The sequence below is a fragment of the Rhinolophus sinicus genome, linkage group LG02, assembly GCF_036562045.2.
Source record: "Rhinolophus sinicus isolate RSC01 linkage group LG02, ASM3656204v1, whole genome shotgun sequence".
Taxonomy (NCBI): domain Eukaryota; kingdom Metazoa; phylum Chordata; class Mammalia; order Chiroptera; family Rhinolophidae; genus Rhinolophus; species Rhinolophus sinicus.
Window position 1 is genome coordinate 147,390,295 of NC_133752.1, and position 25,149 is coordinate 147,415,443.

The 25,149-nt window shown below is 44.3% G+C and overlaps 2 protein-coding genes across 6 annotated transcripts in view; both read left to right on the forward strand.

Moving 5' to 3' along the window:
- The window catches only part of LOC109443728 (cyclic AMP-dependent transcription factor ATF-7), a 74,333-nt gene extending 56,140 nt beyond the window's left edge, over window positions 1-18,193 (forward strand). For 4 of the 5 annotated variants that reach the window (XM_019724426.2, XM_074325612.1, XM_019724427.2 and 1 more), the window contains 9 exons: window positions 160-278; window positions 3,780-3,917; window positions 5,699-5,856; window positions 6,901-7,000; window positions 7,525-7,638; window positions 8,274-8,426; window positions 10,533-10,730; window positions 11,931-12,039; window positions 15,858-16,776. In XM_019724426.2, coding sequence (XP_019579985.1) covers window positions 160-278; window positions 3,780-3,917; window positions 5,699-5,856; window positions 6,901-7,000; window positions 7,525-7,638; window positions 8,274-8,426; window positions 10,533-10,730; window positions 11,931-12,039; window positions 15,858-16,075 — 1,307 coding nt within the window. In that variant the 3' untranslated portion in view covers window positions 16,076-16,776. Of the gene's footprint in view, window positions 1-159; window positions 279-3,779; window positions 3,918-5,698; window positions 5,857-6,900; window positions 7,001-7,524; window positions 7,639-8,273; window positions 8,427-10,532; window positions 10,731-11,930; window positions 12,040-15,857; window positions 16,777-18,057 lie in introns of those variants that run through there. The other variant, XR_002136737.2, reaches the window with a different exon arrangement.
- A 5,894-nt stretch (window positions 18,194-24,087) lies between these two features.
- Window positions 24,088-24,941, forward strand: NPFF (neuropeptide FF-amide peptide precursor). The gene is made up of 3 exons (XM_019724429.2): window positions 24,088-24,292; window positions 24,516-24,637; window positions 24,740-24,941. The coding sequence occupies exons 1-3, from the start codon at window positions 24,188-24,190 to the stop codon at window positions 24,870-24,872; spliced, it is 360 nt and encodes a 119-aa protein (XP_019579988.1). The 5' UTR covers window positions 24,088-24,187; the 3' UTR covers window positions 24,873-24,941.
- The last annotated feature ends 208 nt before the right edge of the window (window positions 24,942-25,149 follow it).

Here is a 25,149-nt window from a genome sequence, read left to right on the forward strand (position 1 = left end):
CCTAGCACCAGCCTTCACTACAAGAGCTCCATAAAAGCAGATTTGCCCTGTCAGAGACTCTCTCCAAATAGAAGAATAAAAAGATGTTCTCTGTGTACGCTAAATTTTAATTTCAGGTCAAAACTAAAATAGAATTTCCTTTTCTTTTCATGTCTACAGATCAAACTCCTACTCCAACTAGATTCTTAAAGAACTGTGAGGAGGTGGGGCTCTTCAATGAACTAGCTAGCTCCTTTGAACATGAATTCAAGAAAGCTACAGATGAGGATGAAAAAAAGGTAAGAGGCTGGAATTTTGATGAAAAACTGACGATGCCCAGGTCTATTCTATTCTCATTGTGCCCCGGGATAATTTGCTTAATTGGTAATGCCCACTAGCCCTAGTCAGCCATCCTAGTCTTTAGGGGTCCAGATGATGGAGCAGCACTAGTCTACCCTCACTGAAAATCAGTCTTCTTGCACTTCCAGTAGAGCATTAGTTCAGTAATCTGTTTAAGTTATTTGTCTTGAATATGTTGGAGATGTTAAAAGGTTACAAAGTACTCATATTTTGTTATATAACTTCCCCCCCCCCCCCAATCCCACTCTTTTCTGAGCTCACTTCTCACCTGGGCTATTTTTATTCAATTAGCCAGTTAACAAACATTTACTGAATTTCGACTGTTCTTTGTTTCAGTGTATGTGGCTCTTACCTTCAAGTAGCTTTCTAGTAATATTCAAGACACTAAACTTAAAGAAGGGTGTTCATTGTGCCTTCCAAAGGAGATCAACCAGGATGGATGGTGAAAGAAATTATGTCACTTTGAGAATATTTAGCGAAATTGAGGAAGTTTTACTTGGAAAAGAGAAGATTTAATATGAACAAAAGTTCAGTCTTCAAATATTTGAAGACCTTTCATGTAAAAGAAGGGTTAAATTTATTCTGTCTGGCCCAGAGGTAGAAGTAGGACCAGCAGGTGGAAGTTATCATAAAGTGTGTTCAATTATATGTAGGCCACTTAGAATAGACATTGTAGAGAGCATTAAAATGTTGGAATCCCTCCTAATCCTGAGGTGTTGTGGTTCTGATTCTAGCCTTTATAGTTCAGATCCCTAGAGAATCCTTTAGTTTGGAAGACCAGAGGAAATAGTTCAAGAAGCAGTCAAAGAAAATAGTTCCCATGGTATAAGGAGTTTTGATGACAAAGAAAACTGGAAAGGTCAAAGTTTACTTTAGAATTAGAATTCTAGGACCGCATGCACGGTGGCTCAGGTGGTTGGTGCTCCATGTTCCTAACACTGAGGTCGCCAGTTCGATTCCCACATGGGACCATGAGCTGCTCCCTCTACAGCTAAAATTGTGAACAATAGCTCTCCCTGGAGCTGGGCTGCTGTGAGGTTGGTGTGAGCTGCCGTGGGCTGCGACTGACCGACGACCAGTGACCAACTGCCTCAGCCAGGAGGAGCGCAAGGCTAATCATAACAGCATTGGCCACGGAGCTGTGTCCTACACAACTAGACTGAGAAACAACGGCTTGAACCGGAGTGGGGGGGAGGCGGAAAAAAAGGGGGGGGGAAGAATTAGAATTCTAGGATATTAGTCACTATTTAAAATCAGGTGTGTGTTGCATAATAATTCAGAAAAATTCCAATATATCTCTTAAAATATATACATTAACACATGTACTTCCCGTAATTGCATGGTGCAGTGAGGCATGGAATTCCATCAGAATATAGAAAAGCCAGGATGTAAGAAAAAAATATCCACAGGAGTTCTTTCATTCTCAGAGGAACACAGCAGGTAAATCAAGAGAGTTGTGCATGATTTTTTCCATTCAACTTAAATTTTAAGAATGCAAGATAAAGTCTCCTTATCACTGGAGATCTTTCCAAATGCTCTAGCTTTCAGGGAGCTTCTTTTCATGTTATGTCCCTCCAAGTGAAAAAGCGGGCCAACTTAGTGGTATATATTTGTAGTTCTACTTTCAAAAGGCAGAACTAACCACAGTCTTCTCTTCATGCTTTTTCTTTGGAGACCCAGGTCTCTTATCTCTCAGTTGCTTCAACCTGTATAGTACAATTTCATTTTACAGCTTCCCTACCACATCCCTCCTGTCATTTCTTCCTCCCCCAAAACAAAGAAATCAGTCAAATTGTTTTCACCAGGATGTGAAGTATTTTGAACCAAATTCATTATAGGTAAATTTTTAAAAATTAGCCTCCCTTTGAAAGCTTCCGGTCTTTTCCACTGCAGTTTTAGCTCAGTTGACACTTCTGGGAGGCCATTCATACTGTGTTTCCCCAAAAATAAGCCCTAACCGGAAAATAAGCCCTATGGTAGCATGATTTTTCAGGATGACATTCCCTGAACACAAGCCCTAATGTGTCTTTTGGAGCAAAAATTAATATAAGATCCGGTCTTATTTTTGGGGGAACACGAAGTTGGTCAGGCCTTTACTCATTGGGTATCTCTCGATATTTCTTCCTGCATACACGGGGGGGAGGGGGGGGTCTTCACCTCACCTTGACAGGAAGCACAGACTCTGTGGAAGACTGCCTCCAGGAGTGTTTTATGAGCCCAAAACTTTCCTGAACCACAGCTTTTGTAGGAGGTGCCTCGAGGGGACTTTAAACTTGTGGTTGTATTTATGGAGAGGCCTCTCCTTCCCACCACCGTCTGACTTCAGGGATCCCAGAATTAGCTCAATGGGCCTGACATTTTAGCAATGTAGAGAAAATGAGGGCAGAAATGAAGACATCTTTGCTGTTGCTTACCACCATCAGATTGGAGAAAAGGAACCATTACCACCTTCTCTAATATGGTAGACACCAGATTATCTTCAGTTTGCCCAACTACCAAGAAGGTTTTTAGGGATTAAGGTAGCAAGGGAAAAGTTAGAAACAAGCTCCTCTTTCACCAAGAAGCCTAGGATATGAAAAGAATAGAACAAAGGATCTACTTTATCACTGAACTGCAATGCCAGCCCCTCCCCCCCTCATGGTGCAGTGTCAGGGCCCTCATCTCAGATAGTTTATTGTTCCCTGCAAAGCCATTTATGGCTCCACAGTTCTGTGAGGTGATTGCACCACTACTGGAAAAGTACTCTTTTCTTTCTGGTTTTCTCCAGTCCTGCTCTTAGGACCAAGTTCTAATTTCTTTCACTAATCAAGTAATCAGCCTTTCCTTTCTTTGTTACCTTAAAACCGTATCTTCCTAATTCCTAGCCTGTAGCACCAGATTTTGGGGTGAGATCACCATCGAGCATTGGGAGTTCCCTGGAAAAGATCTTTCTTATCTTGTTTGCCGTACTTTAATAGCCGATTTGTCTTTATGTGCTATTGGTAATTGGGTAATCTAGTCATTCTGGTTGGCAAAAAAGTGTTGGCCACAGCTCTCCAGTGGCCAACAGAGCTGGTTGGGAAAAGGCAGGCACTGAATTCAGTAATCATTTTATTTTGCTGAAAAATAATAGCATAATAGTTGCATGGATTTAAATGACATCTTTTTTCCCCCTTTCAGGGTCTTTATAAGCGTTCTAACAATTTTTTTCCTTTGAGAATCTTTGTACGTATTCATCCATGATGAAGCAGGTGTTATCTCCATTTTATAGTTAAAATGACTTGGCCAGAGTTCTACGTAAAACCTAGGCTCCACGTTTCTTTGACTTGCGGTTTGGTGTTCTGAATAAGTGCTGAACTTCTTAGTAAGAAGTATATTCCCTCATCTTTTAACTGGAAAGCTACAGATTCATCCTGAAGGGCATCATGGGGTTAAAGTATGCTCATTACTCTCTTGAACAGGCTGCTGCCGGGCCCCTCGACATGTCTCTGCCTTCCACACCAGACATCAAAATCAAAGAAGAGGAGCCATTGGAGGTAGACTCATCCCCACCTGACAGCCCTGCCTCCAGCCCCTGCTCCCCGCCACTCAAGGACAAGGTAAAATGCTCTACCGAGAGTCACCCACATGTTCATTAATAGATTACATTTTGATTCATTAGTTTCATAAATAGTGTGTGATACAGGAGGATTTTTTATTTTTAAATAAATGTTGTGTAGAAGATTTATGTGAATTATACCTATTCTCTATTCAACCAGCAATTCCACTTCTAAGTCTATGTGGAAATGAAATTAGTGTGTATGTCCACCAAAAGAAGTATATGAGAATATATTGTATTGATAATAATAAAAAAACTGGAAGTAGTCCATCAACAAGAAAATGAATAAACAAATTGTGGTATATTTCTAAAATGGAATACTACATGGCATTTAAAACGAATGAACTAATGATACACAGCAATGTGGATGAATCTCAAATATGTTATATTGAACAACAGAATTCAGACACAAAAGTACATTCTATATAATTCCGTTTACATCAGGTTCAAGAAGAGGCAAAATTATTTGATGATGATAGAACTCAGAATAATGTTTACCTCTTGTGAGGAAAGGTATGGATTAGGAAGGGATACGGGTGCTGGAAATGGTCTCTGTCTTGATTTTACATATGGAAAAAGTCATTTATTTGTGTCCTTTAGATTAATTGCACTTTACTATATGTATGTTGTACTTCAATTAATAAGTGAAAAAAATCACATAATTTATAAACTGGACATTAAACAATTTAGGGGAAAAAAAGGTCTTCCCAGAGGGACATCTTCTAGTTAACTTAAAGGGAATATCTACCAGGATTCTGAATATTATTTTTTTGAAGGAAACTTTTTACAAAATAGTATTTTTTATAAATTTATTGAAATACAACACATGTACAGAAAAGTACATAAATTGTAAGTATACAGCTCACTGAGTTTTCACAAAGTTTATAGTCTGTGTAACCAGCACCCAGATATTATCAGAACCTCAGAAGCCCCCTCATGCCTCCTTCCAGTCTCTCTGCTGCTCTGCCAGTAGTTATTAATTTTAATATCCATTTTGGATAGAGCATCTACACCTCATTTTACCCTTCTCCAAATTTTACTTCCCAAGACATTACAACATTCCCCCCTCTTTCTCCTTTTCATCAGCAACCATGTCCTACCGTGTTTCCCTGAAAATAAGACCTAGCCGGACAGTCAGCTCTAATGGGTCTTTTTACTCCAAAAGACCCATTAGAGCTGATTGTCCGGCTAGGTCTTATTTTCGGGGAAACACATTAAAGGCCATCTGGAGATGTTTTCAAGGCCAGGGTGGCCACTGACAATCTAAGATCCTAACAAGTTAACAGTGGAAAGCAGTTTGTTTTATTACAATATGATCATTATTTAAACCTCTATAGCCCTTTTTGAAAGGGGTCTGTAGGAGATAATGGGTTGCCTATCGCCAGTATTAGACCTGCCTTTTCCCATTAGAGATCAGAGGACACTCAGGCCTCAAGTTTAGAATGACATTATCTAGATTGTGAAAAATTATAGCAGTCCTTAGAATTTGTATGATACTGCAGTGCTTCTGCAAAGATTTCAAGTGAGTTTTCAACTGTCATTCATATAGCCATTATCCCTGAAAGGGAGATCGCAAAAAGTCTTAACTCAGCATTCCTACTGAATGGGTGAATGAGGTATAGTCCATAACCATGGAGTGACATGAGTCCATGGAGTGACATGAGTCCATGGAGTGACGCTAGTGCTCTTTCCAATAAATTTGTAGTAGATTCTACCAGCTACGTATTTCCCTATAAGCAGCCGCTTACAGCATTCTGTGATTTGTTGGTCTCTTCTCCCCAGGAGGTTGCCCCAAAGCCTGTTGTGATCTCTACCCCGACACCTACCATCGTGCGTCCTGGCTCTCTGCCTCTCCATTTGGGCTATGATCCACTTCACCCAACTCTTCCCTCCCCAACTTCTGTCATCACACAGGCTCCACCATCCAACAGGCAACTGGGGTAAGTAAAGAGAGCGGGGAAAAATAGTGAAGCCTGAATCTTTTTCCACTTTGTGAAATTATTTGATGAAACAAGGACTGTTTTTGAATACTCAAGAAAAATGAGTCACTGAGATTGTCTCTCAAAATAAATTTTCCGTGGATAAACAGAATCTCCTTTACTTTTTGAGTAGAGAAGCAAGTATTTATTTCAGGGTAATACTTCCTTAATTTGGAGGCTTAATATTTCTTCGATCTAAAAGAAGAATCCTTGAAACCGGAATTTCACCGTAATGATGGAGGCTGCATAGGAAACTATATTTAGTTCTTGATCTCAATCTGTAGAAGTTTATTGGGGTGCTACTGATTGAGGGGATGAAACCCATTAAGTCATCTTTTTTGAATGCTTCCCTCAGTCTCAGGATTCTTAGTCTTTGTTACCCCTCATTTTGTTTGTCTATTTGTCTTCACTCCTGGCATGGCCCGTACACATTTCCTAACGAGATGACTTGAGATCCTGTCCCCAGGTACCCACAAGTTAAGAGGTTATTTTCAGGATTCAGCCTCTTGTAGCTTATTGTTCTCTGGACCCACTAGGAGAAATACAAAGGGACATCTTTTGTGGGCCGGGTAGAGCAAAATGTGGAAAGGAGCAAGAGAAATTTATTCATATTTGGCTATCATATGACATAATTCAGCTTTGCAAAATGACAACTTTGGTCCAAGTCTCCCTTGCCTAAGGCAAAATGGAAATTATCCATGGCAGTGGTAGGGATGTTTATTTAATTGTTAAAAACTCTTAATAGAATTAGCTTCCCACCCACTTGAGTTCAGTGGTGTTTGTTTAACTTGCACAATGTAAAGATCTTGCCATTTCTCTATCTGTAAGGTTAGGTAAGTAGCATTAAGGAATGCTCTTTCCACCTTCATGAGGGTGTCAAGATTTTACAATGCTGCCCTTTCACTTCCCTAACTAGAGAAGACTGGAAAATCTGCTGTATTATAGGAGGCAGATCCATAGGCAAAAGGGTCTGTATTGTGACATTTCACTTCATGTCTCTTCTAGGTCTCCCACGGGCTCCCTGCCTCTCGTCATGCATCTTGCTAATGGACAGACCATGCCTATGCTGCCAGGGCCTCCGGTCCAGATGCCTTCTGTTATATCGGTGAGCTCTGTAGTGGGGGCAGCCAAGCCAGCACCACACTAATCCCTCCCTTCCACCTGAATGCTCATAAACACACATGAGCCCCAGGGAAACATGGGCTGTGGTCTGTATTAGTTGAGCGTGGCAGCCTGGCCAATACTTCACTAACCTCTGCCAACCCAGCACTGTGGAACACTAGATAAAGACTCATCTGGACAATTGGCTCCTGCTCTAGGAATTGATCTTGCCAGCCTGCTGATTGGTTGATTTCACTTGGCACTTAGCACCTCCCAAATTGCCCACCGCTTTCCTCAATATACAGCCCCAGCCTTTCCCACAGAAATTGTCATAGCACTGAAGAATTAGATTCCCTATGCTGTGGTGTTCCACGGGGGGAGGTATTTCCCAGGCTGTCCCTGCACACCCTATGGGAAGGTCGCACAGAACGACCCTGACGTGCCAATCTCAAAGGCATTTCATTTTGGGAAGCTGTTGCCCACCAATAGTATTATGTTCCCTTCTGGTTCTTCCTTGTCTTGACCCAGCTGGCCAGGCCTGTGTCTATGGTGCCCAACATTCCTGGGATCCCTGGCCCACCAGTTAACAGCAGTGGTTCCATTTCTCCCTCTGGCCACCCAATGCCATCAGAAGCCAAGATGGTGAGTACATCTCAGCCTGGGGCAATAGTGGCCCTTCTGAAAGAAGCGGTTTTATCAGCCTAGGTTTCTCAAGCGAGCCAAACAAAGGAACTTTCTGGGACTTGCAAAGTTACAGACACCTTGTTGTGAGGTCTGTAGGAGACAAGACCCTGATTCCGGACTCCTGTCTCCTCTCTTCTACCTTTAAAGCCTGGTACATAGACCATGGCAGTGAAGAGGCAGCACAGATTGTTTGGAGTGGAACACTCGCTGTTTCAGTTCCAGGGTGACAGATGGAGGGTGGATGAGTGGGCAGAAGAGCTGGCCAAGAGGTGTATAGCTGCGTAACCAGCACCTGGCCCGGTTCCAGGAGAGAGCTTTCATCTGGACTCTATTGCTTCAGCAACCCCCCACCCTCCAACTGTGCCCAGGATGACAGCCAGGGAACAGAGTAGGCATTTTAGGGATCCAGGTGCACATTCTCTCTCCCTGTCATTTTCTTTTAATTCCTCTGTTAAGGGAAAATTGGTGTGGAAATTTTAGCTATCTGTAAGGTCAGTAATAAAATCTAAGCCCACTCTTCCACCCTTGACAGAATCACACTCTTGACAAGCTTTTGTTTTTTGTTTTTTTATTTTTTAAATCTTTCCCCACAGAGACTAAAAGCCACCCTAACCCACCAAGTCTCCTCCATCAATGGTGGTTGTGGAATGGTGGTGGGTACTGCCAGCACCATGGTGACGGCCCGTCCTGAGCAGAGCCAGATCCTCATCCAGCACCCTGACGCCCCGTCCCCTGCCCAGCCACAGGTCAGTGGGGTGGGCCCTTGGATGGGGGAACCAGCTGTGTCACCCTTACTCTTTATGTCCTATGTTTTTCAAGGAGCAGAAAAGTTAAAGAATGGATTTCAGCTTTCTGGGCATCTTCCTGAGCTTTGGTTCTTGTTGACAATTTGACTGTAGCAAAATGCGCTATTCTTTATCCACCATTGTGTTATATTTACATGCAAATAGACTGGATAATGCAGAACTGTCACAGAGGAGGTCTCAATTTGGGTGTTTTTTTTTTATCTATATGCAATTACTGTATCTACAGAACCCTCTAAAATGTGACAAAACCTCACTGCTTTGTGCACCCAAGGAGGCTCCCCTTGTCTCTTTCCATCTATTAAATCTTACAACAACAGAAAAACCTTAATCAGTTTAATCCCTTTTTATCATGGAGAAATTAGATGCCCAATTCTTTTCTCAAGGAGGCCTCTGGTAAATTTCTTTGAAAACTGAATAGGCCTCAGTTCTTGTATTGTCTGTGCTGGACAGGTGACAACAGCCTAAGATCGGTTTCTAGAGTTGCATTCTTTGCCCAGCCTCTTTTACTGATGTCACCATGTGCTTCATCAGTTACCAGCACATGTCCTAACATTTAATGGCCATAGGCTGCCTTAAAGCTTGACCAACAACAAAGCCTTCATTTGAGTTTTCTTGTTGGAAGCTAAGCCTTCCCACCCTGTGGGACCCCTTCTAATGCCAGTCCCTCGAGATGGTAAAGCAGTACCAGTTGTGCTGCTTTGCCTGTTGAGGAAATGACATGACTTCCTTTTCAGTCCCCGCTGATTCCTTTTCTCCTCATTCTTCCCTTCTGTCTCTCAGCCTGTTCTTTCACCTCCATTCTAATCTGCATGAGTTACTGAGTTGCCTATGAGAGAATTGGAATCTATCATTTCCTTTTCCCCACCCTCCTACTGCACCAACCTTTACATGTGCTTCAGTGAGCTCAGGACAAAGAGGAAATTTAAAATGTTAAGAGAATTTGTGTAAACCTCCCTTACTATAGTGAGAAGCAATGACCCAATGCCTTTAACTCATTAAATTAAATTTAAAATTTCCTCCCCCATTTTTCTTTTGGGAGAGATAATATTAGTTTGAATAAATAAAATTATCTCTTGATTATTTATATAAATGGAGAACATGATTCAGTGTGGTCTGAAGGGAAGTTTAAGATTCTATTTTTTATAAGCTCATGCTTATTCTCATGCAACCGATAGGAGCTCAGGCATTTGGGAACTACCAATATAGATGTTCCCTAAAAGCAACAGATCCAGGACAAATTTATTTTTGGCGTTGTTTTACATTATATAGTTTCTTTTATACACATGGGTTACCTTCCTGCACTTTAATTTTTGCTATTATTATAAAATTGGTCTGCCTTTTTGAACATATATGAGGTAACATAAAGGGAAGACGACCCAAAAGAGCCTTAGTGACAAGGGACACTAAAGTTTAAAGACAAAGACAGTCCTCTATCACCAATTTTATAAAGGGATTAAAAATGCTTTTCTGTTTAAAAACAGAATAGAACAAACAAGATGAGGGAGGGGTTGCTGAGGACGATTAATAACTGATTATAAGTAAAAAGAATATGCTAATCCTTATCTCTCCATATTAGCTTATCTCACTGGTAGTAAAATATTTTCTGAAACTTATTGTAGCACCCAGTTGTTTGTATATATTGCTTGCCCAAATCAGTGATTCTTGAACTTTTTTATTCCACAGTCTCACTTAAAGTTCCCAACACCCTTCTTTACAATTTCTCTGTCTACAAGATTCCCTATTGCTGTTAAGAAACAAAAAGTGATCCTACTTTCATTTTGTCTCAGAAGTGATCAGTTTCCAATTGAACTGTGGTTTGTCTAAGTATGGGACTGAGAAGACTGGGAGGAAATGGGAGGCAGAATGAGGAACTACCACAAAATGAGAAGCTAAGTCTCATAGTGATGAGACTTGCTGTGGTTACAGAGACTGGTACATCATTTTACCAGGTCTTTACCAGATCTTACTAATATACCTAACATCAGGTTATATTTGGAAAGGATTGCTGTTCCTTTCACATAACTCCTCTTTCTTCCTGGACTGCAGGTCTCACCGGCCCAGCCCACCCCTAGCACAGGAGGGCGCCGGCGACGCACAGTGGATGAAGATCCGGACGAGCGGAGGCAGCGCTTCCTGGAGCGCAACCGGGCTGCAGCCTCTCGCTGCCGTCAAAAGCGGAAGTTATGGGTGTCCTCCTTAGAGAAGAAGGCAGAGGAACTCACTTCTCAGAACATTCAGCTGAGTGTGAGTGGGTCCTGGATGACTGTTGGGATTGTTGAATCTGGAAAGTGGAAATGAATCAGAAAAAAGTGGGACAACTTAGTAGAAGATGGTAATTCTTTAAGTTGGGACAGATCCAGGAGACATTCCAGGAAGAAGGCAGAAAGAATCCCTTGACAGAGTTGAAATCTCTTACCCAGGGATTGGAAAAGACCATCTACTCCAAAATCTGCTACTAGAATGAGTCATCGATAGACCCATTTGGATGAAGAGAATTAGATTAAGCACCCTAGGCTGCTCTTTTAAGTCAGAGTAAACTCGGGCAGGGGTCATGGGACCCCCAAAGGGAAGTGTCTTTGCCCCAGATAATGTAGCTTAATGTAAGAAAGAAAAAGCCACACAGCACAAATAGAACAATTATTATCCTTATGTTTTCTTGAATATTATTTTCCCTTCTGATTATTTATGAAAATCTTTCACTACAAAGGTAATATGTAAATATGTTTTTATATATTACATATGTGTAATATACACATATATACACACACACAGAGATGTAGAATAAAAAACAAAGTCCCTCTTCAGTATGCCTGTCCCAGACTCATTCTCTTCCCTGTAGGTAAGTTTGTTGTGCGCCTGCCAGACAAGTATGTATTTATAAATGTTATTTTCATTTGTAAGTACAGTCAGGGAGGGACTGTGTGCTTGTTTTAACATAACGAGGTTAACAGTCTCTCCTGGAGAGCTAATCATGTACATAGAAGAGCTACCTCATTTTTTTAATAGCTGTATATTTGTACATTCTATAGTGTGGTTATATTATAAGGTATGGATATGTATAGTGTTTCTAATTTTTTGCTAGAACAGCAATGCTGAAGTAAACATTGTATGCACTTGAGTAGATCGTTCTGTTAAATAGATTCCTGGAAGCAGTCTTTCTTAGAGGACATAACGCATTATTAATTTTGGTATAATCATATTTATCCTAAATAGGAGTAATTTTTCTATTGTAGATTCCTACTTTATACTGTAAGCAGCTCCTGTCATTGAATTAATGATTTTACTGATCCTGGGCTGTCTGAAACCTTGCTGGATCAGAAGTCTTCCCAGATTTGGGAGAGGAAATCCAGGCAGCATTCTGTCCTCACTTTGAGGGATAGTCACTGGGGGTTTGAGAGTGGAGGATGAATTTTCTTAATACCCTTTTCTTCCCTCCCTCCTCAGAATGAAGTCACGTTACTACGCAATGAAGTGGCCCAGTTGAAACAGCTGCTGTTAGCTCATAAAGACTGCCCCGTCACTGCACTACAGAAAAAGACCCAAGGCTATTTAGGTGAGTGGCTCACAACCCAAGCAAGGTCAGTCATTAGTTAACTGCATGTACTGGGTGTCTCAGCTGCTTATAATTTCATAACTCCATGCTGAATGTTCTGGAGGGCTCCAAACTGATAAGTGAGCAGCCTTTGTGGAGCAACCAGTCCTAAAAAAATTTTTTTTGAGAATATAAAGTTATGCTAATTGTCACAGTTGGAGATAAAGGGTGGCAGTATTTATTGGGTGCCTTCTTCGTGTTAGGCACTCTGCCATCTTCCCAATTTTCTTACAAAATAGATATTTATCTCCATTTATACACCAGAAAACTGCATTCAGATTAGTGACTTACCTGAAGTTACACAGCTGGTGAAGCAGCAGAGCCAAGATTCACATTCAGGTCTTTCTTATTCCAAAGACACCGCCTTGGCCTCGAGAGAATATAAACAGCAGGTGATACATTAGGGTGTATTAAGAATTGGGATTTGGGGGCAGTGTGTTTTGCCTTTCTAATGATGGGCTGATGTTGGTTTCCGTTTGTAATCTATGAGCACACATAATATAGTACCGGGAAGAGATAGTCACAGTTGTGCTCTGGCAGGCACAATCCTGAAATTAAAATTATTGTGAATAATTTGCTTCTGGATGGTAAAAGTCAATAAATCAAATTTCCCATACAAATTAAATAAATTCATAGAAATACTAGCTATCGAATTATGATATATTGTAATATTTTTCCACTGTCTTTATCATTTCACCGATGTGTTCCCATAGAAAAAGAGTAACCACATCACCAATTTTAAACATCTCTATTTTAATTTTAATATGTTCATTCATTTATTAAGCTGTTCTGTGCCAGGGACTATTTTATGTGCTGAGGATATAATAGGGAACCAAATAGATTAAATTCCGTGCCCTGGAGGGGCTTATACCGTTTCCCCGAAAATATGACCTAGCCGGACAATCAGCTCTAATGCATCTTTTGGAGCAAAAATTAATGTAAGACCCGGTCTTATAGTAAAATAAGACCAGGTATTATATTGTTATTATATTATATTATCAGGTCTTATAGTAAAATAAGACCGGGTCTTATATTAATTTTTGCTCCAAAAGACCGGCTAGGTCTTATTTTCAGGGAAACACAGTATTTAATAAGTGAAACAGACAGTAAATGAGATAAATAAGTGGAGATATATGGTATGTTAAATAGATGACTAAATGCTTGGAAGAAAAAAATAACACAAGGAAGAGAAATAGGAAATGTTGGCAACAGGGTTGAAAGTTCAGATGAGGTGGCTTTTGAATAAATACCTTAAGGAAGTGAGGGGGCTAGCCATTCATTTATGTGGGAGAAAAATACTACAAGCAGGAGGAAGGGCGAATGCAAAGACCCAAAGTGGGAGCGTGCCTGGCACATTCTAGGAACATCAAGGAGGCCGGCATAGCTGGCCTGGGGAGAATGGGACAGTGGTTGGAGATGAGGTAAGGAAGGTAAAGGGCGTGTCTCTGTGTGGGACCTCATCTGTCACAGTGAGGACCTCAGCTTTGACTCTACATTGACCAGTAGACAGTTTTCAGCAAAGCTGTGACATGACTGATGAGACTTCTGTTTGAACAGGATCGCTCTGTTGGAGAGTACAGGAATGCACAGGCAGAGAAGCAGGCAGTCCACTTAGGAGGCTATTGCAGTCATACGTGCAAGAGACGGTGCAGCCTGGGGCCAGGATGGTGGTAGTGAAAGTGGTGAAAAGGGGCTGAATTCAGGATATTTTGAAGTTAGAGTGACAGGGTTTCATGATGGGCCATGTGGGGCAGTATGCGAGAAAAAGAATCAGAAATTACACCAACGTTTTTGGCCTGAGCAACTACAAGAATGGATTTGCCATTAATTGAGAGAGGGGAAAGCGGAGGAAGAAATGGACTGGGAGGTATATTTGGTGCTAAGTTTTGGATGATCTGAGTTTAAGAAGCCTATTAGGCTTGCAGATGGGGTCAAGCAGTCAGCCAGCAGACAGCTGGTTATATGGGTCTGCAGTTCGGAAGGAAGGCTAGGAGATCCAACTGTAGGAGTCAGCAGCATACAGTTCGTTTTTAAAGCCATGAAACAGGATGAAATGTATTGTCAAGGGAGAGAGCATAAACAGAAAAAGAGAAGTCCCAGGACGGAGCCCTGGGGTACTGCAGCATTTAGAGGTCAGAGAGATGGGAGGGAACTCACAAAGCAGAATGAGAATGAGCAGCCAAGAAGGTAGGAGGACAATCAGCTGAGTGTGATAACCAAGTGTAAACCAAGATAACGTGTTTCAAGATGTTTAGTGATCAACTATTTTAAATACTTTTCATGGGCTAAAGGAAGAAAAGGACTGAGTATTTATCAGTATAAAGTCTACAGTTTTCTACCCAGTCCCTACAGGAACTCTGACAATTTGTTACAGCAAAGATATATTTAGTTCTTGCTGTGTGGTGTAAACATTATAGTAGGTACTCAACAGAAGACAAATTAGACACTGTCCCTACCTCTCAGAGACTCATAGGATTGTGAGGAGATAAACCTGTCAACCGGTGAATAAGATAAGCATAGGTCCCAGTCAAAAAGCCCCTAGACTGGGAGCTTCCTGGAAAAAGGGCCCGTTTTATTCTTTATATACCCCAGTGCTTGGCACACAGGTGATGCTTAGGAAACAAACGAATGTGTATTCTGAAAGCACAAACAATTAAATAGTTAATTTCCTGAACACAACAAAGAAGGCTTCACAGAGGAGGTAATATTTGAACTCTAAAAGAAGACTTAGGCATTCATTAGGTTCAAAATATAACCAACTGTGGGAAGTTTGCCCTTATTCCACATCTGTTTCAGTAGTCTTCTGTTTAATAAAACTCCTTGACTGGTGAGCAACATGGAGTTATCTTTGTATGCAGCTCAGATATTTGTGTTTAGTAAAATGTCATTGTCACTTCAGGTAGAGTGGCGTAACTCCTAATAACTGTTTTAAATCATTAATGCCGAGCTAGTTGATAGTCAGGAGGGTCTAAGAGACCTCTTTGGGGTTTGTTGTGGTAAGTGAACCTTCGCCCAAAGACTGACCGTTCATGACGTCATTTGATTGTAGCTTGGTACTTACCAGGATTACCTGTGGTGCAACTGTGTGCTAAAGGAAGATAAAAAGAAGGGAATGATTCCGTTCCTGTGGGGATTAATCAGAGAGGATAGCTAAAAAGAAATCTATTTTAACACTTTGTAAGCGGGCATTTTCCTGCCAAATCACGTCGTAACGCGGGGCTTTTTTGACATTTTCTCGCCAAAATTAGACTTTCCGTAAAATATTCATATCTTTCGATCTATTTGATATTTTTCTATGCAACTTTCAGTGTTTTAGTTTAAAAAGAGGTCTCTATTTATTTACTTTGCAAAATTTTTGCCAGTTCCAGCTAGAGGCGATATGACGAGTTTACTCATTTCCCACAAACAATGTGTTAAATCACCACTTTGTAAACGGGCTTTAAAAACATTAATAAGAGGAAGAACATTCCAGTAGGGGTCATGAACTACATACAAAGACCTAAAAGCCAGACGGTATAATTAACATGTTGGGGATTCACTTTATTGGGAAAGATAGGTTAATTTGGACCTAATTCTTGCTTCACTTCTCACACCTCACTGTTTCCTAGCTCATTCAGGGCTTAGTAGTCAATAATCTGAGAAGTTTCTTCTCCAAAAAAAAAGATGGGCTTCCTTTCGCTTTGGTCTTCTTTAGAATTACAGCAAAAGTTAGTCCCTCCTGTTTCCCCATCTGTTTTCTAACCACTCACTCTCTGCTCTTTGCCCTCCTTCCTCGGCAGAAAGCCCCAAGGAAAGCTCCGAGCCCACGGGTTCTCCAGCCCCCGTGATTCAGCACAGCTCAGCAACAGCACCTAGCAATGGCCTCAGTGTTCGCTCTGCAGCGGAAGCCGTGGCCACCTCAGTCCTCACTCAGATGGCCAGCCAAAGGACAGAACTGAGCATGCCCATACAGTCACATGTGATCATGACCCCACAGTCCCAGTCTGCGGGCAGATGATGCCTCCCCCGGTGGAGAGGTCCCCAGCCAGAGCTCGCCCGTCCGAGAGCCAAGAGAGATGTCATCTTATCCCCTCCCATCTGCTTTGGACATGGCAGCATGGGGGGAAAATTGTGTGTTGTGAGTAATGGACAGATGCGGGGCTTTTCTCTTCAGCCACATGGTTGTGTATGTTGATACCTGTACTAGGAGCCTCCCAACCCGAGCCACATAGATCATCCCCCAAGGGGGGTTTCTGATGTCCCCACAGCCAAAGGCCTTTCTACATGGTCCGAACAATCACCCCTGCCCATGCACGTGTACCTGTCTCTTTTAACACTAACTCTTGCACCTCTAGGTTTTGGGTTTCTCAGTTCCCTCTCTTCCCACTAAGCCGTGACTGTTCCCTTCTTGTTCCTCAGCAGCATGTGCCACTTCCTGCTCAGTAGAGGGAGCAAGAATTGATGGCATATCACCTGCTGACCCATCCCCAGCTCCCCCACCCCCCATGGACTCAGGACTTTGTCTCCCAGTAGCTGCTTATTTATCTCTTTTTCTCCTTCCAAAATCCTAGTCAAAACATTGCCTTACAGTGAATGTAAGGTTACCTTTGATGTGTGAAGTAGCAATATGTTCCAGCTCTTCCATAAACTTTAGTCCTTCTCCCTACCTTCCACCAGAAAAACCAAAACAACAAAAAAAGTAAAAAGAAACAAAACCCCAAGACTTCCAGTCCTTTTTCATCTATTTCCAGAGGGTACCTCATTTTGTCTCTTGAGTGTCCCCAGTCTAGTAGTGGGGTCTTTTCCGCCTCCTACTAAGCCTTGGCGACCTCATCTTGTGTGTGGCCTTATTAGGTATCGCTTGGTAGTGAAAAGGGAAAGAGCCTGGGATCTGACTGGCTGACTCCTCCCTTCCCCGTTCCATCCTTCAGTCTAACCCAAGGCAGGCGGAACAATGTAGTTTATAAACTCGTTCCATCAGGTTACTGGATTGATTCTTTTAAGTTTTGTAAGCGTTTACTGACCAAAGCATACATACTCCTTTTGGTCACCTGTCCACTCCTGCCTCTCCCTCTTCATTCCCATCTCCATCACTGCCCCTCTTTCTCCTCCATAACTAGTTCAGATGCAGCTCTCTGGAAGCTGTCACGTAGGGGACTCCTGTGCTCCCTCACTCTAACCCCTGTGTCTCAGCCTCACACATCTGTCTTTTCTGAGCTAGGGTTTTATATTCACAAGTGTCACACACCTTCCGTATCTACCTTCTCTTTCATCAGGCCCCTAGCCTAGCCACGAGGTCTCTCGTTCTGCAGCATTTCTTCAGCTTTTTTCTGCTCTCTGCCCCCTAGATGCAGTGCTTCTTCATAGTCCAAACCCCAGGACTCTGAGGCATCAGAGCACTTTTCTGAGTGGGTTTTCTTGAGTATAAGGTTCGATGGAGGGAGGCTGGAGAGGGAGAGGCGCAGCACTAATCTCAGCAGAAGAGCCCTGCTACGTGGGAAGGGTCTGGCCTACATGGGAAATTGGTGCCTATTGCTCTCGGCCATTCTTACTTTGGAGTCAGGTTACAGTGGGAGAAATTCATCCCTCTTGTCCCTCTTTCTTCCCCATGAAGACTTCTCATCTTCCTTTGGCTCTGAACTATGCAATTTCTAACAGGGCCATAGGAAGCAATCCAAAGCCAGGGACCTGTGGCTAGATGTGTCAGCTTTAATATCCCTTCAAGTATGAAACCCTTCCAATTGTCCCAGAGCCACCTTCTGCCATCTGCCGAAGCCAAGAATGTCCTTTTCTCCATCTCTCCCATCTCCATCTTAAACATACATACAGAATAACTCCCAGCTTCCTTTCTTATTATGTCTTCCAAAATCGGCTGTCATAGGGGAATAAGGAAATGTTCTAAGCTACGAGATTCCCGTCTTCTCAGAGTGATAAACTGGTAAGCCAGCCAGATAACATGTTCTACTGCATTTGTTTTTAATTTCCCCTCCTACTTTTCAGAGCCGGTGCTGAACAAGCCACACCTGGTGAAGAGAAAGGAGAGAAAACCTGGTTTTCTCATCCTCTGCCACCCGGGAGCCAGCAGGAACAGCCCCTGAGGTGACTCAGACTAGCAAATGGCCTGGCAGATGGTCAGGGTGCAGGTTACCACCTCCAGGGATGCCACTTGCCTTTAAAAATTCACAGCCATGACTTGTGCTCAGGACTTTTTCTTTAGACGGCTGCTCCCTGGGCTTTTCTCCTGCTTTAGTTTTATTTCATTTTTTATTATCTTGATTTCCCACTAGCAGCCTTGCCCTTAAGCTTGACTGAGTTTATGGCTCCTAAGGAGCCTTCATAAGACCCTTCACTGTTTTTCTTCCCCCTTCAGTCAAGTGTTTTTCAAGTTAAGAAGAATCAGCGGTCACTACACACATGCCCTGCCTAACTGCTTGCCTTGGAGGGGTTTGAGTCCTGCCAGTCTGTCCCGTGTAGGATGGCTGATTTATGCAGAAGGTCTTATTTAGCTTCTTAGCCCCCGGGTCGAATTCTCGAGTCCTTGTTTCATTTTCATCAGTGGGAAGTTAGTACTGGGGGCCTAATGAGGGACATTGGCAGAACCTTCATAGTAAAGCAGCAGTAACATGAGGAAAGGGCAGGACAGAACCCCACGTACAGCTTTTTAGTTGGTCCTCAGTGTCACTAAGAAGGCAGAACAACTGTTGACCCTGAAGCCTCTCTCATGGTCAAGGAGAGTACCACTCACCTTGTTATTGCTGCCAACTGTGTGGCCGCTATCCCTTGTTCTTTGCTTCCAGACTCATCTGGACCAGAACCAGACATCATGGAGGGTGTCACTTAGCCCTTTGTAAGGACCATGGCCTTTCTAGGGACTTAAGGGAAGACACTTTCTGAAAGGAGCTGGGAGTGTGGAATCTTGGGGCTTTTCCAAGTGAACACAGGACTCAGGCCTCTCACCTCACTCCAAAGACACAGCTGCTGGATACCCAAAGCCGTAGAGAACGGGGCCATGAGCACCAGGTCATCGGATCTGTGGACTCTCTGCCCCAGTCCCTTAAAAGAAAGCTTGCTGAGAGTTCAAAAGTCTGAGAAAACCTCCCCCACTACTAAGGGAGACTAGAAAGAGTAGGACTTCCTTTACTTTTTCTTCTAAATCTGGCTTCCTTCAGCCTCCACACCTCTGCTCAGCCCTAAGCACCAGACCATATACTCATGATGGTGGTAAAGAGATGACCTAACCGAACCTCACTTTGCTGCTTTCCCTCTGCCTATTGTTTTTGGCTCCTTTCCTAATTCACTGCCCTCCAGCACCGCGCATCCTGGTAGATGGGGTGTTTAATCATAACCATGCCGTCTACAGCCTGAATATTCCTCCTGTGGTTTCTGAGGCTCCCCTGCTCCACACTGAGAGGCTCCTTTAAAGGTGCTAGCCCTAAGACAGCTCCCCCACCCCCAAAAAAAGTTCTCCCTTTCTTTCATAACTTCCTTCCCATCCCGAAATCATTATTTTTCATTAATATTGTACATTGTATACACAGGAAGGAAATGTATTTTTTTTATTTCATAACCAGTCTGTTTAGAATCCAATCCTCCTAGCTGTATCACATATGCCTTTGTTGATATGCTCTTTCTGCTTTCTTTAGACTGTTGTTTGACGGGGCGGAGGGAGGAATAAGACAGGTCAGCCTCCCACGACCCTAAACATCCCCTCAGAGGACAGAACTTATTTCTCTGTTTCTGTTTACAACACACAGATGTGCACACAGACGTAAATCCCCGCCTCCCCCACCCCCCAGGGTGCTGACCCAGCAGGAATGAGCATCAGTCCCACCCTCTGTACCAGTTCACTCATTGCTCTTTGGGGTAAAATCCTACTCCAGAATGAGAAAAGGCTGGGGAGAGTAGGGAAGGTTAAGGCAGCTTATGTATGTCTTTTGTAGACGCAGTTTTTATTGTAGCTGCTGGTTGGGGGGGGGTTGTTTGTTTTTTACTGGTGGCTGGTAGCACAGATCTCTCACCGGCACTAGCTGCTGGTGAGTGACATTTTAGCTGTAAAACATGGCTACGAGCACTAGTTTCACTGACTCCCCTTGGGCAGTGGTTCTCAGAATGGGGTCCAGCACCAGCAGCAGCAGCATCTGGGAACTTGTTAGAAATGCACATTTGGGCCCCTCCCCTGACCTATTGAATCGGAAACTCGGAAACTCAGGATGGGCTCTGACAAGCACTCCAGTGATTCTAATGCACACTAAAGTTTAAGAACCATCACCTTAGGGGCAGCTGGGAAATTGCAGGCTGTCGAGGATATTTTAAGTACCATCCTCTGCCTTCGCACTAACATATTTTCCCATTTTCTCCAGCCCCTCCCTCTACTCCCATTAAAACAACCACCACATCATTCATCTCAAAATCTGGGTTTGTCTTGGTCCTACTTATCCCTACAACTTGTCCTGCATCTTTCTGGACAAGAGTCCCATATTCCCTTGCAGACTGGTCACTCCATGTTTTGTTACAGGAAGGACCAGCTAGAGTTTTAGCTGTGCTGTGTACACACACACACACACACACACACACACACCTACCTTTCAGGCAGGGAGATGAGCCTCCAGCCCCAACAGTGGAGGCTGCAGCCTCCTGACATAGTATCTGTTGAAAAGAAAGCAGTGTGTATCTATGGTTATATCTCTGCTCATCTGTATATCTTTGACATGTAGCAAAACCCCTCCATCTCATGAAGGAACTCCATTGTGGTCTGGGTCGCCCCAGCCCCCAGCGGTAGCCTTTGACAGGTGGGAGGCTGCAGTGCTACTGGCTATTTTGTTACAAAACCATCTTCTCCTTTCCCCTCCATCTAAGTCAGCATGACCCCTGTGAGCAGGCTCACAAACTCTGGGACGGGGCTGAGGCAGAGGCTTCGCTCTATTCTCCCTAACCGTCCCTTCTGCCTTCCCCCTCGCCACTTAGCAGTTATCCCCCAGCCATGCCTTCTCCCTCTCCCTTGCCATGACATATATTGTGCCTTATTTATGCTGCAAATATAACATTAAACTATCAAGAGAACCACTGTTATGTCTGATGCTTCAGTCCTCTGATCTACGAGTCCCATTGTCCACTCTTTCTGGGAACTCATTGAGTTTTCATGTCTGTGATCTTCCCTACGCTCCCATCTCCTAGGACAGAAGGAGCCAGGATTCTTATCCCTCCTTTTTATGCAGTGAAGACATAGTGTAGAGGACGCGGGTGGTTTATATAAATTACATAACACAGGGACCAGGGCTCAGATGTGTGTACTGCCCTGGGGACAAGGCCCTCGGCATCATGGGAGCACTCACTGGAGGTCTTGTGTGCTTTGTGTGGATGGGACGGTGTTTGAAGGCAAGTGGCCTCTTACCTTTCAGTGTTTTGTTCCCAACCCCTCCCAACAATTTTTTTTTAAAAAAACAACATAAGCCCAACCCTCAGGAAGTTTCCAACATGACTGGGGAATGCACACAGACTGAAAGAGAAGCTTTCTCTGATTCTATGAGATCTATGGGTATGGGGGGGAAGTTGGTTAGAAGCAGGTAAGAGAGAGTTCCCAAGATACACAGGTAATGCTTAGGAACCGTATGGAGTAAGGAGGTGTGCGGCAGTCACAGTAATTTCTTGCATCTGTGTATTCCTTGATAATTACAAGTGAGGAGAGTGAGCCAGGCTGAAGGACTTGACCAGGAGATTGCAGGTTTCCCAGTAGGTGAGAAATGATCTAAGAAGCTGTTTGTGCCTGATGTTCGGTATAATTGACACAAATCGGGAGACTGAATCTCCCTAGGAGAGAGGGAAAGGCAGTGGTGGTCTTCATTGTGTTGTGGTCAGGAGCACATGGAGACCCAGAGAAGGGAAAGAAAGGAAGTTACTGGAAGCCAAATACTAAAGCCAAGATGAAGAGGTTTGAGACTTTGAAGGCAGGGCAGTTTCCCATGTCAGCAGAACTCGTTCATTCCAACTACCATCCAAAGGAGAGACCAGTCACCTCCATCCTGAACAAAGGAAGCCCTTTCTCAGTGCGGCCTCAGCTCAGATACAGTTGTAATTGGTGATCAGAGAAATAGTAGGGAGGGAAGCATCGGGGTGGTAAACATTAAGTGCCTACTCTGTGCTAGATGGAATGCTAGATGCTGTGGATCGCTTGCTATTTCCAACAACCTTTTGATAACAGGAGCAGTTGCCTCATTTTATTGGTGATGAACTGAGGTTTAGGTTAAGACACTTGCCCAAGGCGCACAGTGGCGTGCAAGAGCTGGGATTAAACCTGAGTTCTGCCTGACCCGAGCCCTCTCCACAGTGCCCCACCCCCTGCTCCTCTGGACTTCTGTCAGGTGAGAACAGACAAGGACCTCACTGTGCAGCAGGATCCATTTGCCACAGAAGAACCATCTATCTATGGTCTTGCTGCGTCCTTTCAAGAAATGGTGAAACTATAAGATGTAATGATGAGTGTCAGGTCTGTGCTTGAGACCAGCCACGAGACAGCGTACAGAAGGTTCCTGCTAGCTTAGGCTGCACTAATAGAAAGGTATCTAGAACATCCAGATCAAAACCTGCTCTAATCTACCTACCCAAAGAACGAATTGGTTTGCAGATGCCTTACTTTAACGGAAGGGGACACACTTCCTCTTGAACAAAAAAAGAGAGTGGTAGAATGTAATCTGCCTTCACACCCGCAAAAGGCTTGCACGAATGAAAGAAGCGAGACGTTCTGAGACTTAATGAGGCAAACTAAGACCCCTGGGTGGAGGCCACAAGGAGACAGAAAGCAGCTTGGTGCAAGGATAAATCTGTCTGAAGACTGTCTCAGGAGATGGTAAGTTCCCCGGGACTCGGGTGTGTAAGGCTCATCATGGCTAACGTTTTTGAGGACACTTGCTCTGTCAGGTCCTGTACTTAACGGATTACAAAAAGTATCTCAAATAATGCTTACCCTAGGAAGTAGTTCCTTTTAATGTTGTCATGTTTTAGGTGAAGAAACTGCAGCTTGAAAAGAGGGACAGCTTGCCCAAGGCTGATTCACAGGCTCTTTACATCATGGCACCACTCCAGCATAGACTAGAGAACCACTGAGGTGGGGATGCTGAGGAAGGGATCCTAGGCTCAGAAGAGGAAGGGCACCAGCTGACTGAAGGACCCATTCCTGAAAGGCAGCTGTTTGCTAAGGCAAGATTCTACTCTCCTGCCCCAACAGGTCAGAGCCAGGCAGAGGTGGGGGTGACAAGAGGGAGGTGGACAAAATGATAGTCCAACCCGTTTCCTGCCCTGCCTTTCCGGGGCTCCTGAGAGTTGGGCCTTGGAACCTCCATCCACCCGATCCTTGAAAGAGCGCTAGTCCAGAAAAAGGACAGTGTGGAGCTGTGACCACAGGGTGGCAGCAGTGCTTCAGCTTAGCTCCGTTGGCTAAGGTGATAGGTCCTAAACTCTTTAGTGAAGACAGAGTCCATTTACAAAAATTGGAAGCAATCCCCACTTTCTTTGGGCTCTGAAACCTTTTAGTCTCCTGTAGCTCACTTTTTACCCACAGGCAAATCTCAGAGTAGTGCTTCCATTTGTAAACCCTCCCAGGGGCACATATACACGGGGTGTGAGTGGGCTAGGTGACCTTAACTGCAGCACCAGTCAGGAGGGACCAGGGCTGGGTCTTCCTGGCCAACTGTGTCCCTTGCTCCTCCCCGCCCCGTTCCAGGACACAGTGCCTGTCCCTTCCTGACAGGACTTGTTTTATGCTTTTATTCTACAATCAGGAAAGAGAGAAGGTGATCAATTGGAGCTCTCCAACCTGTTGAGGGATTGGGGGTTCTTGAAGGCCCCCCAGGGCCTGGCTCTGACAAAGCATCTGCAATTAATGATGCTTCTTGAGCTCTGGAGACAGGATTTATGCATCTAATAAAGTCTGTAACTCCAGGCTTAGGGGCTGGGGCCGGAGGCTGAGAGCAGGAAGTCCCGGGGGGGCCATGGGAGGGGGTCCCAGGAGCTCTTAATGGAGTCATGTATTTCCATTGCCTGTTCTAGATTCTCCCGCAGGCTGTTGTGGGGGGGGTGACGGGGGGGGGCAGCAGGTATAAGAGGCAGACGTGGCCTTAGGAAGGCAGATGACAGCATGGATCCCAGGCAGGCGGCAGTGCTGCTGCTGGTGCTGCTTTTAGTCACAGACTGGGGCCACGCTGAAGGACCAGGGGGCTGGGATGGAGCTCAGCTCGTCACGGTAGGTCAGCACCCCCATCCCATGGCACCATTTCCCTCTGCCTCAGCGTGAGATTTGCTCTAGGTGCACTCTAGCAGCCAGGGTCTTCATTGGGTTCTCACATCTGAGCAAATGGCTCCTCAGCCTCCTACAACTTGACCCTGAAAGCCACATCCTTCTCCCTTGTGATCTAAATGCCAAAGGCCTTTGCCCATCTTCCCTCCTGGATGTCCCTGTACCACAGGAGGAAGACACCGGACCCCGCCCATCGCAGGATGCTCAGACCCCTGGGTCACTCTTGCGCTCCCTGCTCCAGGCCATGAAGAGACCTGACCGGAGCCCAGCCTTCCTGTTTCAGCCCCAGAGGTGAGTCTGAGAGGGACACGGCGGGGGCAGGAGAGGAGAGGGAGGGGGCTAGAGAAGGGGGGGACTGGAGTGACCTACAGCTGAAGACGGCTCTCTCCTAAGGTTTGGCAGAAACACCGGGGGTTCCTGGAACAACGAACGGCTGAGTCCCCGAGCGGGGGAGGGCCTGAGCTCCCCATTCTGGAGCCTGGCTGCTCCTCAGCGCTTTGGGAAGAAATGGCATGTCACCCCTTAATGTGTCTGCATGTAAGGCCCATACCCAAGTGTCATGTGTCCTCCCAAATAAAGCTGCCTGGCTTCTGAATCCAGGTTTCTGTGTCTTGAGACTTAAAAGGGCTGGGAGGGAGCCCCTCCATCTCCACCAGACTTGCCGGAAATGCAGGTGACAGACAGGGTTCCTGGAAGTCACTGCGGCCGGCCTCCTACCACCCGAAAGGCAGACGTGGGGACATGGGGCAATGTGGGGAAATACAACAGGGATGGTGACCTGGCACTCACCTGTGCCGTCAACC

Coding starts and splice junctions, on each gene's coding strand:
- NPFF (XM_019724429.2), top strand. CDS start 24,188: ATGGATCCCAGGCAGGCGGCAGTGCTGCTGCTGGTGCTGCTTTTAGTC. Junction 24,293..24,515: donor ATGGAGCTCAGCTCGTCACG/GTAGGTCAGCAC, acceptor CCTGTACCACAG/GAGGAAGACACCGGACCCCG. Junction 24,638..24,739: donor TTCCTGTTTCAGCCCCAGAG/GTGAGTCTGAGA, acceptor CTCTCTCCTAAG/GTTTGGCAGAAACACCGGGG.